The sequence below is a fragment of the Betta splendens genome, chromosome 1 (assembly GCF_900634795.4).
Source record: "Betta splendens chromosome 1, fBetSpl5.4, whole genome shotgun sequence".
Lineage (NCBI taxonomy): Eukaryota > Metazoa > Chordata > Actinopteri > Anabantiformes > Osphronemidae > Betta > Betta splendens.
In genome coordinates, this window is record NC_040881.3 from 16,661,588 (window position 1) to 16,676,128 (window position 14,541).

At 46.0% G+C, this 14,541-nt stretch overlaps 3 protein-coding genes across 9 annotated transcripts in view; all 3 read left to right on the plus strand.

Moving 5' to 3' along the window:
- The first annotated feature begins 310 nt into the window (after positions 1-310).
- LOC114852071 (nucleoredoxin-like protein 1) lies at positions 311-3,069 on the plus strand. Its single transcript, XM_029144133.3, has 4 exons — positions 311-846; positions 1,940-2,210; positions 2,299-2,388; positions 2,496-3,069. Exons 2-4 carry the CDS (start codon positions 1,975-1,977, stop codon positions 2,872-2,874), a joined length of 705 nt encoding a protein of 234 aa, XP_028999966.1. The 5' UTR covers positions 311-846; positions 1,940-1,974; the 3' UTR covers positions 2,875-3,069.
- A 1,451-nt stretch (positions 3,070-4,520) lies between these two features.
- Positions 4,521-6,237, plus strand: LOC114852076 (nucleoredoxin-like protein 1). 2 transcript variants are annotated; one of them, XM_029144147.3, is made up of 3 exons: positions 4,521-4,908; positions 5,106-5,195; positions 5,362-6,237. In XM_029144147.3, the coding sequence occupies exons 1-3, from the start codon at positions 4,673-4,675 to the stop codon at positions 5,714-5,716; spliced, it is 681 nt and encodes a 226-aa protein (XP_028999980.1). In that variant the 5' UTR covers positions 4,521-4,672; the 3' UTR covers positions 5,717-6,237. The 2 variants fall into 2 exon arrangements, with proteins under 2 accessions (XP_028999980.1, XP_055366050.1); XM_055510075.1 differs by lacking the exon at positions 5,106-5,195.
- Positions 6,238-7,163: 926 nt separating this feature from the next.
- LOC114851093 (adhesion G protein-coupled receptor L1-like) overlaps positions 7,164-14,541 on the plus strand; it is a 22,135-nt gene continuing 14,757 nt past the window's right edge. For 3 of the 6 annotated variants that reach the window (XM_029142659.3, XM_029142679.3, XM_029142690.3), the window contains exons 1-2: positions 7,164-7,984; positions 13,784-13,903. In XM_029142659.3, the coding sequence (XP_028998492.1) occupies positions 13,834-13,903 (70 nt within the window). In that variant the 5' untranslated portion in view covers positions 7,164-7,984; positions 13,784-13,833. The remainder of the gene's footprint in view (positions 7,985-13,783; positions 13,904-14,541) is intronic. The other 3 variants (XM_029142675.3, XM_029142687.3, XM_029142669.3) reach the window with 2 other exon arrangements.

Sequence of the window (14,541 nt, forward strand, 5' to 3'; positions counted from 1 at the left end):
TATTTCATCAGTAAGAGAGACATAATAAAATTTGTGACCAGACAACAGTGCTAATTTCACATTGCCACCAATGAAGCCGTGTGTGTTTATGTGCAGCCACGTGTTGTGACAGTCGTCAGTCTGTGACTCAGACTAATCCTATTAGATCTCGCTCTCTCCACCTCTATATTTATTTCACTGCACCTCTCAGAGATTAACCAGGCACTTTCTGCAAAAGCCCCTGCAGATCAATAGCCACTTCTCTACAGCAGGACCTGCTGGAGTTTACTAAAACCAGGCTCGACTCAGACTATCGACTTTTCAGTTCATTCCCTTCACTCCTCCATCTGGCTGTCAAAGCGCCTCAATAACAAGATGCAAAAGACTCATTATATTGTGTGAGGGCTAAAACAGTGACATTGGACTTGAACTAGCATCTTTTGGTTGTGAAGGAAAGGTTGAAGGCCTCACTTGATGCCTCCACGTTCCCCTTCTCTCTTCTTCACTGATTGACCTACAACTCTGTCCTCCCTTTGCAATCCAATTTGTTTTCCTTCTTCATCCCTCCTTTCCTTCACCCCGATTTAAAGTAACAAGATTGCAAATGTTGAGCTTGAGTGTGAGCCACCCACACATAGAAGCAACCTCTACCCCTGAATTACAGCCCTGCCACACCTCCAGCTCTATGTAATCTCCCTCAGTTAACCACAGAGAGAAAGCTGAAGAGGCAGCGAAAGCTGCCACTAAAATCAAACTTCACAGGATTTAAAAGCTAAGACAAAAAGTCAAGGAAAGAATACAATGGCCTGAGAGGCAGCGGGAACTCTGGATATATTTCTTCAGTCGTCGGAGTCGAGGAGTTTCAAGGTGAGGTGAATTACTTGTGTTCTATTCAGCTCCCATGCTCCTATAAAGATTGATGGCCTATTAAATTAGCAACTAACACAACAAGGCAGTGTTGCTAGTATCAGGTGCGATCGATCAGCTTCAAAAAGTGAGCTGGATGATTGTGAAATAACTTTTCCAAACACAGGATTCACGTCCTGACCTTTCTGAGACTTACCGCAAATCCTCGTCTTTCAGGGCTGCTCCATTTCAAGCGTATTTCTCTTACATCAGCCTTGGACGTTTGAGTCCAGAGTTGTAGTCTCAAATAGATCTGGCACAGCTCAGAGCGAAGAGCCAAATCTAATTTGTGAGGTTATCGCTGTCAATTTTCAGCCTGCAGCGACTGCTGTGACAGTGAAATAAAGGCTGGGCCAGACTGACAAAGCACATTTCTGAGCTGTTAGATATGAGCTGTATTTCTACATTTAGAATTTATTTCTTACATGTTTTTTTTTTGTTTAGACTCATGAGTCTTATGACTCCTAAAACTGATTTATAAGACCAATTCATCCCAGCCAGCTGCTGCCTGCGCTGCTCTGCTGCACTGTGCACAGTGGACTGGGAATGCTTTTGTCTACAAAACCTATTGTAAAGACCTACAGTATTTAGTAACTGAGCTTTATTAGGGCCATATTTCTAAATTTATATAATATATTTCAGGAATATTGTGTTGATTCATTTCTCCTCAACTAAAAGAGATACAGTAAAGAGTAATGTTCATAAATATCAGTGATTAAATCACTGGGGAAAAAAATCAGGTACATAGATGTCAATCATATTGAATTCAATACACAATCATTCCTAAACTTTAAATGCCTTTGGACCTATTTTCTTTCTTTAGTTCCCTTTTTAGTGATGAATGTTTATTTCCACAGCGATGAGAGTGTTGCTACTGTGCACCAAGATTTAAACAGCTGCTTGTTATCTTTGTTTTTTAAGTCACTGTGGAAACTACAGAAAATTACAGCTTAATGTAAAGTTCAGCTCCCAGTGTTGTTATTAAAATTGCACTCAATGAGATGGCACGATAGAAGCAAAGCAAATGGTGGACTGACTGATGTTTTTTCTACAGAGGGCTTTCAGCCTTTGCTGTTCCTGTCGCTCATCATGGTGGACCTGTTCCTGAACCAAGTTCTGGTAGAGAATAACTGGGACCAAGATGAACTCAACACAGAGCGTGAGATCACCGGGATCCTGGAAAACCGCATCCTGATGCTCTTCTTTGCATCTGCTGAGTGTGAAAAGTGCCAGAAGTTTGTCACTGTCCTCAACGACTTTTTTAAGAGGCTGAAAGACCCGTTTTTTATCGAATACCCCAAACTGCTGGCACTCATCTACATCAGGTCTCTATGTTTGTGCCTCTGTGATGCAGAAATAGATATGATTGTGTTCTTGATTCTCAAGCCTAATGCTTCCGTTTCCTCTCTGCAGTTTGGATCAATCAGAGAAGCAGCAAGAACGATTTCTCAAAGAGCTGCACAAAAAGGTTTTGTTTTTGGGCTTTGAGGACCCGTACAGAAAGTAAGTGGATGAAAGGAGAGAGAGAACTTGTGTTGTTTGTTTGTTGTATTGGTCGAGTTAAATTACGTCTTGTGCACATTTGTATTTTTTGTGATTTTCTGTTTTAGGGAGTTGCAAACCATGTTCAAGGTGAAGGACGTTCCTACAGTGCTGGTCCTCCGTCCCGATGGCTCGGTCCTCTCTCCAAACGCTGTGCAGGACATTTGTCTCTACGGCTCTGACTGTTTCCAGAACTGGCAGGAATCGGCGGAGCTGGTCGAGAGAAGCTTTATGCTTAATGAGGAGTTTGATAAGCTGAACCTGCGCAGTGCCACTGATCCTATCAGAAGACTCAAGTACAAGACGGAGGACGACAAGAGGAGAAAGAGATGGTGGAAGTTGTTGGGGAAAGCCAAGGAGGAAGAGGAGGAGGAGGAGGAGGAGAAGGAGGAGGATTGGGACAAGAAGAGCAGTGACGGAGACAAAGGAAGATGGAGAATAAGATGAAGGACAAGGATGACAGATAAAAGTATAAAGGCTCACACTCACACTGAGTTTAGTAAACATGAAACAGCTTCTAACCAGGATCCAGTTTTCTCTGTCTGCAGAGGCATAAAACACATGGTAAAGTCCCTGCCCAGCCACAATGTACCTCCTAGACAGGGAATTATACATTATTAAAATATCCATTATAAAAAAATACTTCTACTTTCTATATTTTCCTTTCTCTTTATAATTTTCATTGTTAAAAAATTTGATTCACTCCAGTGTCAACATTTTGTCAACTAATGACTGCTGTTAACAACCAACAGCAAATGTCCAACACAAAAAAAACACACGTTTGTGTGTGAAGAGCACAGGTCTGTCCACTGCGTGTCTGCATTTCTGAGGCTGGCGATCGCTGAGATGGATATTCACCACCGGGTCAACGACTCCCTATAGACACGAAGCCGTCACTGTGCAGCTACGCATTCAGAAGCACAGCTTCACGTCCAAACTAATGAAACTCCTTGTCTCTAATTAGACAACAGCCTCTTTTTACTTGGTGATAACATGGCGGCTCTTTTTCATCTTGTGGTTTAGTCTTTTAGTGTATTTATTTCCCCCAGAGGCCAAAAAATGTGATTAGTGCAGCTTCGACCGTGATTTAGGCGCTGGTGCCTTCTGACGTTCCATGATCAAATAGTTTGTTGAGCACAGTGCTTTCATTGTTGTTTTAAATGTACACTCATGTAAAGTAAGATGATTCAATATCAAAACCACTTACAGTAATACAATGATAACATGATGGTAATATATAGTTAGTTAATAAATAGTTAAACTTAGTCCAATCAATCCCCACCTGTTAACACAAAGTGTGTGTGAATGTCAATGCTCATATTTTGTGTCGCAACACCTTCATTAGTACTGAATAATAAAGATCTCATTGTGACTCACTGTAATGAGGTCTTAATATTTTTCCTGCACCAGCCTTATTCTTCATTTATTCATTATTTCGTCATTTTGGCGGTTTCCATTCACGCATAGTCACTATGCTGAATCACACACACACACACACACACACACACACACACACACACACACACACACACACACACACACACACACACACACACACAAACTGCCTTGAACTCCTTACACCTCTTGTCTCTCCGTCACCTCCTCTTTCTGTCCCTCCCTTGTAGACACACGAGCACAGAAACACAAAGAGAAGGGGGGGAAGCAATTACTGGCATCAGGGTGAAGGACACAGTCCAGAAGTAAACATGATACAAACTGACGTGATTCAAGTATAACCCGGGAAGCATTGACAGGGGGGAAAACATATAAAAAAACACACACACACACACACACACACACACACACACATACGCATATATATATATATATATATATATATATATATATATATATATATATATATATATATATATATATATATATATATATATATATATATATATATATATATATATATATATATATATATATATATATATATATATATATATATATACTGGAGGCTGTTTGCCTTTTGGATTTGCTGCCTCAATAGAAGATAATATTTGTTTGAGGTAAGCAACTGTGAGGATTATCCGATTTAGCAGCAAGTAAGATTATATATGATTAATAGATATGTGTGTGAGCATGACTGTGTGGGAGCCTGCAGTCTGTAATACAGGGCAGAGTCATCGCATCTTACAGTAAACAGCCTTTTGCACATGCCATTTAGACTACTGTTAGTCTGCACCTTCTACTGTTTGCAATGGTACTCGTTCATGCAGAACTCTGAGTTGTCGTCAACATGGTGGACTTGTTCATTAATCGGGTTCTGGTGAGGAACAACCGGGAGCAGGACGAGCTGGACACGGAACGCGAGGTTGTCATGCGCCTGGAGAACCGCGTCCTGATGCTGCTGTTTGCAGCCGCTGAGTGCGAGGGCTGCCGGCGCTTCGCTCCCGCGCTCAAGGACTTCTTTAAAAAGCTGACAGACCAATTTTACGTGGACCGCTCGGCTCAGCTCGTCCTCCTGTACGTCAGGTACAGTGCAACACACACGCAGTACTATTACACAGCACATGGCGCACACTCCTGCAGCGTCGTGCGCGCTGGCAGTTGCAGCGGATGTTTTCCTACACTGAAACCTGATTCAGTCAGCGGCGTCGTCAGCTGCATCTGCCTCACGCAGGTGCCGTGTGTGCATGACAGGTGCAACTTTCTTTTCCCTCATTCGTCAGTTTGGATCAGTCAGAAGAGCAGCTACAGAGCTTCCTCAGAGCGCTGCCTAAGAGGTGCCTGTTCCTGGCCTATGAGGACCCCTACAGGAGGTGTGAGACCTACACTTAGCTGTGTGCACAACCTGCTGGTCTAAATATGCCTATAGCAATGTGTGTGTGTGTGTGTGTGTGTGTGTGTGTGTGTGTGTGTGTGTGTGTGTGTGTGTGTGTGTGTGTGTGTGTGTGTGTGTGTGTGTGTGTGTGTGTGTGTTCACAGGGAGCTGGGGGCCATGTTTAACGTAGAGGAGCTTCCCACAGTGGTGGTGCTGCGGCCCGACGGCTCCATCCTCATCCCCAACGCAGTGGAGGAGATTCTCCGCCTCGGCCCGGGCTGCTATCGCAACTGGCAGGAGGCAGCCGAGCTCATCGACCGGAGCTTCATGGTCAGCGAGGACTTTGAGGACAGGTCCAGGTGGTGCAGCTTCAGCGAGCCTGTGAGAAGACTCAAGTACAAGGTGGAGAATGAGAAGAAGAAAAAGCAGAAGCGGACGGGCAGAGGCCGGGACGGAGGTGGAGAAGATGCAGAGGTGGACGGAGGGACAGGAGGAGGGGGAGGAGGGTCGCCATGGTGACAGAAGGAGAAAATGAGAGTGCAAACTACTTAAATGTTTAGGTGTGAAAGCCTTGTGGTGCCGTTGAGCCCGTTTGTCTACACAGCTGCACGTCAGAGTCCAGATATTACTCTTCCTGTTCATGAAGTGAAAATGTCAAACTGATGTTGTGCTGCGCGCTTTAATATCACTGTTAGCAGACGGAGTCTTACTGCAAACATTCCTTCAGTGGATGCGCCAACAACCAATAAAAGCTAACATAAAGCAGCATCTGAAGGAACAGTGGGTGCCGCTCACCATCAGTGACCTCACTTCAGCATTGTCTGTATTTAATGATGCTGAATGCTGCCAAGCACACGGCCAAGCCAAGACCAAATCCCGGCCAAACCTCATCACTGGGGCTTGTTTTATTTTGATTTCACCGGTGAGATCATTCCATCCACTTTTCCATTTTTAGGAGCACCTTTTAAATTGATAATTTGCCAGTCTGTAAACACACCATACATAATCTGAAATCAGTGAATTATGCCGCGCCATTAAAATAGTTAGGTTTGTGTTTGTGTGACTGTTGTGCTTTGAGTGTTTATGGATTCTCAACTTTACAGACTACACAAGACGCAATCAGAGCTTTTCAATGGGATGTGAGTGGAGTCACAGAGAAACTAGCTTTTCCACATAATCAGTGATTTCCTTCGCCTCCAACTCATCTTATTTGGCGGTGAACACTTGCTCAGCCCCTGCTCGCATCCCGTGCACATAAACTGCATCGGTGATGTCTGCACGTCAGCCTGTGCATTCGCTGGCTCTGACTGGAGGACGAGGGAGCTTTTCCTCCTGCTCCCATGAATGAGCCGAGCATTTACACTTGCGATTCCATCCGTATTAGAATGCAAACACACAAAGCAAAAAGTGCTTTTTTTCTGAAGCATCGGGGAATAATGACAGTAATGCTGGAAGCGAATGGGGCGAAATGTATCTGCAGAGAAAAATGATGCAACCTCGGTGTCATCAAGGTGTGACTACATGACTGGTAGGTTTGATAAATGCCTGTGACATGATGATTTATGTCAAAGCGCCCAATTGACAAACAGGACACATTTTCTTTCGGTGCCGATTCACAAACTCTTCCTGAGGTTAATAGAAACCCATCGGAGCCGGTGCCTCCTGGACGTGCGTTGTGCGGCACGTCGCTCGGCGAACGCATCGGCTCCTGTTCAACCTGAATCCGAGTCTCCACCAACACGAGCCGCTGTTTATTCCACGTCTCTCCCCTTTTGCCTACACAGCAGCTTATTGTTGCTCACTCAGACAAACCTTGATAATATAGTCGAAGCCCCCTCCCGTTCGTGAACACATACACGCCCGCGCTCTTGCTCGCGCGCGCGCGCGCGCACACACACACACACACACACACACACACGCATACATACACGCTTTGCGCGCTCTCGAGTGCAGAACGCGCAACAAGCGGACCAGCGGATGGAGAGAGAGAGAGAGAGAGAGAGAGCGTCACAAGAAGACAGAAGGACGGATACAAGGCGAGGCCAGCAGCGGAAAATCGTGTCTCTCCTGACTGTCCAGCTATTGTATCTTTTGTATGTCAGTGTTATTTTGTAGGGCGACATCTGCTTTTTAAAAAAACACGCAGTCGTTCCCACAGGCTATCGGTCCTGATGTGCCGCTGCGCCTCATCACGATTCTTCAAGGATATGCTGTTACCACATCGACGGCATTTCCCTTAAATGCAAGGATGTAAGTGAAACATGTCGGAACCACACGATCACTGCTGACAACTGTGCTCGACGAGCCGAAGACATCGACGCCGCAGCCGGAGCAGCCTGGGTTCGTGCCTGCGTTTGCGCCTAATTATTGTTTTTGCGCGCGACCGTGAATTTTCCTGCCCCGCATCCGTCGGCGCTACAAGGCCTCCAGCCCGCATCGTCTCTGGGCATGAAACCCGTGGGAATTATGATACCAACGTGACGCACAGCCACACAGCTCAGCGGGGGGAAGACATCGAGACTCGACCGAGGGTGTGAGGTCCAGCAGAGCCCCGCACAGCGCGCCGATCACAGGAGGACGCCCAATTGTTGTTGAGCCCCTCGCGCCAATGACTGCCGTGTAGTTCAGCAGGTATCGCCCACCACACTGAATATTTTATTTGTACATGCATCTGGACGAGCGGAGCCGGAGAAAGGGAGGAGAGCACAGTGGGTGAGGGCGCGTAGCGACAGGATGCGGGAGACGCAGTGAGCGAGGAGGAGGAGGAGGGAAACCGCGGGATTGACGGTAAGATATGGATATAGGCTATGAGGATGCACCCGCCCCTCCCCTCGTTCTCTCCCTCTGTCTGGATCACTTTCTCCAGTCCCCCTTTTTTGACGCGCACGCGCGCACATACATGATCAGCGCGTGAGGAGGCGGCAGAGGTGTCCTGCTCCTCTGCTGCTGCTGCTGCTGCTGTCAAGTGCCATTTAATCACTGAGGGACAGCGATGTGATGCTGCCGTGCTGGGCCTCGTGCCGCTGGCTGCCATTAAAGCTCGGTCCGTAGTAGAGCGGAGTGAGGAGCGAGCGCTGTGAAATATTGATAGCAGAAAGAAGGCGGCGTAATGAAGGTGCTCCGCAAGGGCTCCAGCAGAGGCTCTGACTGCTGGGCTGAAGCAGGTTCATTATCACACGCCTTCATTGCAGTGTCTGGCGTGCTGCAGTGAAGAGTGGTGGGAACACACACACAAAGGGCCTCAAACGCAGGCTGGGGTTGGGTTTGCTTATTCACCTCAGACGGCAGCACGAGGAGAAGGGAGATGGAGAAAAGAAGGCGGCGCGCGCTGAGCGAGCGTCTATTATCAATATTTCAGAGAGGCGAAGAGCGGACTGGGTCAGTGGAGGAGGGCAAACAGGAAGGCAGGGTGGAGCGGCTCACAGGCCGACAGCAGTACTGCTCCTCCGTCAGGCTCCATCTCGGATTTATCTGTACGTGAGTGCGTCCGGATGTGACGGCATTGTTTGTGTAGAATTGTGTGGGTCATTGTCTCTGAGTGACATTGTAAATGTGAGACTACTGATGATCGAGTGGCACTGATTTCTTTAGAAATAATTCGGAGCACATTTTAGTGCAGTGACTCACCGCGTTTGTGTGTGTGTGTGTGTGTGTGTGTGTGTGTGTGTGTGTGTGTGTGTGTGTGTGTGTGCTACCACATGGTGTGTGTTTGAAGGAAAAGACAAAACAAAGGTAACGAGGTTTGTAGGGGTCATTTACATCAACCACTGAGGACATGAAGTCATTTGCTTAAACCTCTCTCAAAGACACACAACCACACACACACAGACACGCACACACACATGCACGCACGCACACGTTTGGATGGAGTTTGTGTCATTTGACTTGTAAAACATATATTTTTCCTCTTTTCGGTTCGGACCACCTCAAACAGGTTCCAGTGCTTGCATCAGTCACACACTGAGTCAGGCAGCTTGTGCTGAGCGTTGGTGAAGGCCTGTGGAATTTGAGTGGAAAATCAAATATCAGAATACAAGGCTAGACATTTATTTAGCATTATACTATCATGAGGATGTGCTTTATAATTACTACCGCTATTATCATTACCTACTTATTATTGAAATTATGAAGCTTGAGGCAACAGCACAATGCTTGAGTACTAAGAAAGCTGAACAGGCTGATTTTCAGCTCTATATATTTCTACATGGCTGTCTGATTGATATTAGACAGATCATTTTAATAAATGTAGTCTTTTCTCCAGTTGCAGGTAAATGTCTTGGCAGCCAGTAATATGTCCACTATAAATGAAACAATAGTATTATTTACATGTATTACAGCATGCTAAGAATGTTCAGTGGGTGTTGGTAGAACTGATTTGACTCCAGCTTGAGGTTGATTCACAATGTAATAAAATACCACAACCATCTATTTGATGGAGTCTGTGTGGCAGATGAGATGACAATACAGCTGCATTCCTGCAAATGTACAAGTATTTACTCGCTTTCATTTGATTAGACATACATATCATTTCATGTCAGCCAAGACAAATGAACATAATTCTAAGTCTGCTGGTTCTGCAGCTTTATTGCAGAAGTCACCTGGGTCCAGGTAAATCAGTATCCTCAAAGGCTAAACAAGCCCAAAGCTAATCCCACCTGGCTAATAGACGGCCTCCTCATGTCAAGTACTGGACCAGTCTGGCTTAAGCAAGCTGCTATCAACCATTTCCTTCCTAATGAGACGGTGAACAAGCTTCAAGTTAATCCAGTGTAATTACTCAAAGGTTGCAGTAATTTTCCTGAAATGTGAGTGGTACTGTAACACTGGTGATGATTTCATTTTTAGTCATTTAATAATATATTTACATCTAGAAACTATATTTTAGCTTTTTTACCTTTTTAAGGAAAAATTATTAATTACCCGTGGAATTAACAGGCAGTAGGAGAAAGGTACAGGACAGCTTGCGTCTTAGGCTACGGACACATTTTGCCACATATTAGGTCAAACATTCCCAGTACTGCCCAGATCTACTGTCCAGATGTAGCTTGTTCTGTCATGTTGCCCACAGAAGGGACTGGATGCACTTGCTCGGCTGTCACACCTCAGCTAATGACTGCAAAGAGGTTTTTCAGCCCTGACATTTTGTCACACCTCAGGATCTCCGAGGCGTGTTCTGCGTGCAGTTGTTTCTCTGGGTGACATGTTAAAGCAGCTCATATCATAGTAGCAGGTCATGGCGACACTCAAATCCAGATTTAGTACAAAGGAGCGGAGCGTGTACAGGACGGCCTAGCGATATCTCAGCGTGGCCTCAGAGTATTTGTTGCGCACAGTGCTCATACTCTAGATCCGAAGCCCATGTTGCAGTGAGATACGTCAGAGGAAAAAGCCAGAGTTTCTTCTCATGCACAGATGAGATTCTCGGGAAATAAATGAATGCAGTTTTTGAACATTACTGTCAATTAAAGTGTGGTTGTACGTGCAGATTGCTGAAGCCGTCGGTGCGTCATGTGTGAAACAGAAGGAATTGATTATGGATATTTAACCCAGGACACTTCCTGGCGCTGCAGATAGTGAAATTTGCATTTCTCAGGGAACATCTATTTAACCTTTATTACAGCGAGTCCCCGCTGTGTCGTTATGAAGCTAGCGGCAGTGAGCTGCAAGGGTTAATCGCAATAACACACTGTGCTATTTTAAAAGCATGAATCATATTTTATCCAATCTGCTTTGCAGTAATGCAGTACTTACGCCATGCGCCCATATGAACATTTTCTATAGTGCATATGTTGTTTTTGCATGTTATTCTAAGCTGTTGGCAAACAGCGCTCATGTCCTTCATGAGATCATCAGGCGTCATGAATCTGTTGATCTGTAAGTAGCATTTACCCAAAATTTCTCACGTCCTCTCTCAGTCACACATGGAGTCCCACCACGAAGGAATCATTTCCCAGCCAGCACCATTATAGTGACGAATACCTTTTTAATCTTACTTGTTCATGCCTGAGTTCTGCTTTCTTTCCTCTGTGTGTGTGATAAACCAAGGTGAAAACAAATGGGTGATATATGAGCAAACACACTCTTAACAAGCTGCATTTTCACACTCAGGGAAAGTGCTTATAGGGCACTAAGGCACGATGCATGTGAGGGCAGGGCCCGTTATTAATAATTTATAATAATTAAAAAATTAAAAGAGACTCAGTTCTGTAGGAGAAACAACATCCATTCAAATTTCTGACTACAGTCTCCCCACAAACCGCTGCCGCCACTGTGCCTCAACATGAAGGTTGGGTCATCCAGTGACAGACGTTCCCACTAGACGTGACTATTCATACTGGACGACCGCTGTGTGTGGATGTTTATACATCCTACATGCGCTATAGGCTCCCAGGCTCTGAACTTGGCCCCAAGCCCTGCCTGCGTTTTGTGCCTGCAACAAGCAGAAGACTGACAGAGGCCGACACCTTCATTCCCCAGAGTCGCGCATTGACCAGACAAACAGAGGCTCTAAAGCCCCGTAAGTGGCTTTGACTGCAGCATGTAGGCCTCAGCCCTGTGGGGGATGCACGGATCAATGGTCTGAAACAGGCTGGCAGGCGCACAGGCCACTGTAGCGGCTTCAAAATCCTCTCTTAATCCTTAAATATTATCATTAGTGACAAGAAAAGTCTTTCCACTGTTGTTATTAAAAAAGTATATCAGGCAGTGGAGCTGTCAGAAGCCTAATCTCTCTGCCTCCGCCTCATCTCCTGATTGCTCCCTCTCTTTCATCACCCACACACCCTCACACATTTAGTCTTCCATTAGGAACCTAACACTACAAGGCTGTTTTGTCACTCCGCGCTCCGTTGCTGTCCACCCTCAGGCTCCGATAGCTCCCTGACCAAAAGGAAGAGAGGTCTGCCTCCGTTCTACTGTATGTTGAATTTATGCCCCCACAGCGTGAAACACTGTACCTGGCGCGATTTGCCATCAGTTTGAACAATTTGCAAGAGGTTGACATGAATGTCTCTCTACTTTCATTTGCTTCCCACCAAACGCCAATATCCCTTTTTGCTCATCGCCTACATTATGATGTGGCCAAACCACACAACTTCAAATAGAGTTTGGCCTCACTCATTAAGTATCTGGCATTCATGGCATCATTTACTGTTGGTTGATAAATACTGTGCAGAGAGTGATGTACAGTATATGCACTGCATGTGCATATACATTATTGCCTGCGTGTGTAATTTATTTTACTCCAGGCGCACTGCTCTCACTGTAGAGGCTGCTTCTCCTTCAAGTAGGCCGGCCTGTGGCCTAGGGCTGGAGTTTGGTTGTAGGCAGGGAGCATGGTGCTGCGAACAGGAGGACTGGCTGTGTGGCTTTGTCAAGGCCCATCAATGTCCTTGCTCTACTTACTCTGCATCAACACTTTAGGGTGTGTGCATGCGTGCGTGCGTGTGTGTGCGAGAGAGAGAGAAAGCGAACAGTGGGGGTTGCAAGCAAAAGAACATGCTGCCATAAGGGCTTTGGATGAGATCGACGTGTTCTGTGTATTTGTGCTTGTGCGGGATAAAAAAACAGAATGCTTGTTATTCAGAGTCTCTTCTGTTTGTGTGTGTGGCGGTCGTCCTGGGGCTTTTACAGTCTTGTTGGTTCAGTGGACTCAAAAAAGCAGGATGGTGTGTGTGTGTGTGTGTGTGTGTATCTTTGAATTCATGTTGGACATTTGTTGAGGACTGACCTAAATCTGTCTGCCATCATTACCTAACAAGAAGACAGACAGGGAAAGCAAGTTACAGATATACACACTCATGTACACATATGCATTTGTGTACTGCCGTATTCACACACACACACACACACACACTGGAGACCTTCCTGCTAGGTGCTGTGGACACACCACATGGGCAGTACTAAGCATGAAATAAATGCCCTGCTGCCCAGGTTTGCATCCTTCTGTCCAGGGCCAAGAGTTCAGTCTGCACGAGGGAGTCATATTACCCGAGCTCCCTCGCAGCTCGTCTGCCTGCTTCCCGTATGTTCCCTCGTAAAACCCCACAGCACAGCATCGCCCTTTGATCACCTGCGCCTTCATCTGGCTGCTTAGCTCGTTAGCCCTGCTGGAGAAGAGATCGTCTCCACAACATCATTTATTTAGGATTACTGAACAGTGTCCTAAGCTGCGCCAGCCCCGTGCCTGTGTGTGTGCGTGGGGATAGAAAGATTAAGGCCCGTTTATGGGTCAGTGGCCACTGATGCTTTTGGTTAATTACGAGGCTAAAGCACGCAGTCACACTTGCACGTTTTCACTTTCACACACACGGATACACGGACCCTCATACCTCCTCTCTCTGATTCTCACTCAGACTGCTCGGTGCTATCACCATGGTAACAACAGATTGAGGGACTTTCGCCGCACCGATAGCTCAATTGTTATCTTTATTTGTCTCTCCCCTCTCAATCTGTCTCTCTATTATTCTGTCCCCCTCCCACCTCGCTGTAGTTTCACACATGCTATCTTTCATTGTCAGTGTGTGTCCACTACGCGCACACACACTGACCTGCACACGTCTTACACGTCCACTGCTTCCTCCGCAGGCTCTCCGAGCGTGGATGGTGGTGTGACGTGCTAACTCTTCCTGCCCAGTATGGCTGTGCCACTGTGGTCCCTGGGGGTGTGTGTGCTCATTCTGGCTCATGTGCCCCCCTCCAGCCAAGGTAAGTGTCACAGCTCTGACGCTTTGAGGAACCATAGTGAGGCGTTTATCCTGGAACAGCAGTCAGCAGGATGAATCAGTAAAACTACAAAGAAAGCGCTTGATGATGCCAGAGCTGCAGCACACACTGGAACTGTACTGAAAAATGTAGATTAACATATTACCAGCAAACCATTCCTGCCTGCCACAGTGTGTTTCAGAAGCTGCCTGTACCCACTTGTTAATAAACCATCAGTCATTCAGCACCACGGACAGTTACACGACACCAGCAGCATACTGATCACACCAACATGCTCGGTTTAAAGAGGCTTTAATTCTATGACAGCAAACACCTTTCGTGTGTGCATGACTCCTGAGCAGCTGCAAACAGCTGGATTAAATCAAGGAATAACGTGGATTAACGTAGCACATAGTGCGATCCAACCATCAGAGGGTAGAAAATAACGCCTTACACTTGTCAGATTGTATTTACTGAGTGCCTGATAGTCAGCACTGTAAGCTTTATCCTCCCCACTGGCTTAAAACACCAGATATTGTGATATACCCACTCATCACATGACACGTAGGTGTCACAGTGAAGGTGCAGTGTGATTTCTGTCTACAATCACACGTTGCTTGCTGGGAATTCTTCCAGTGTGA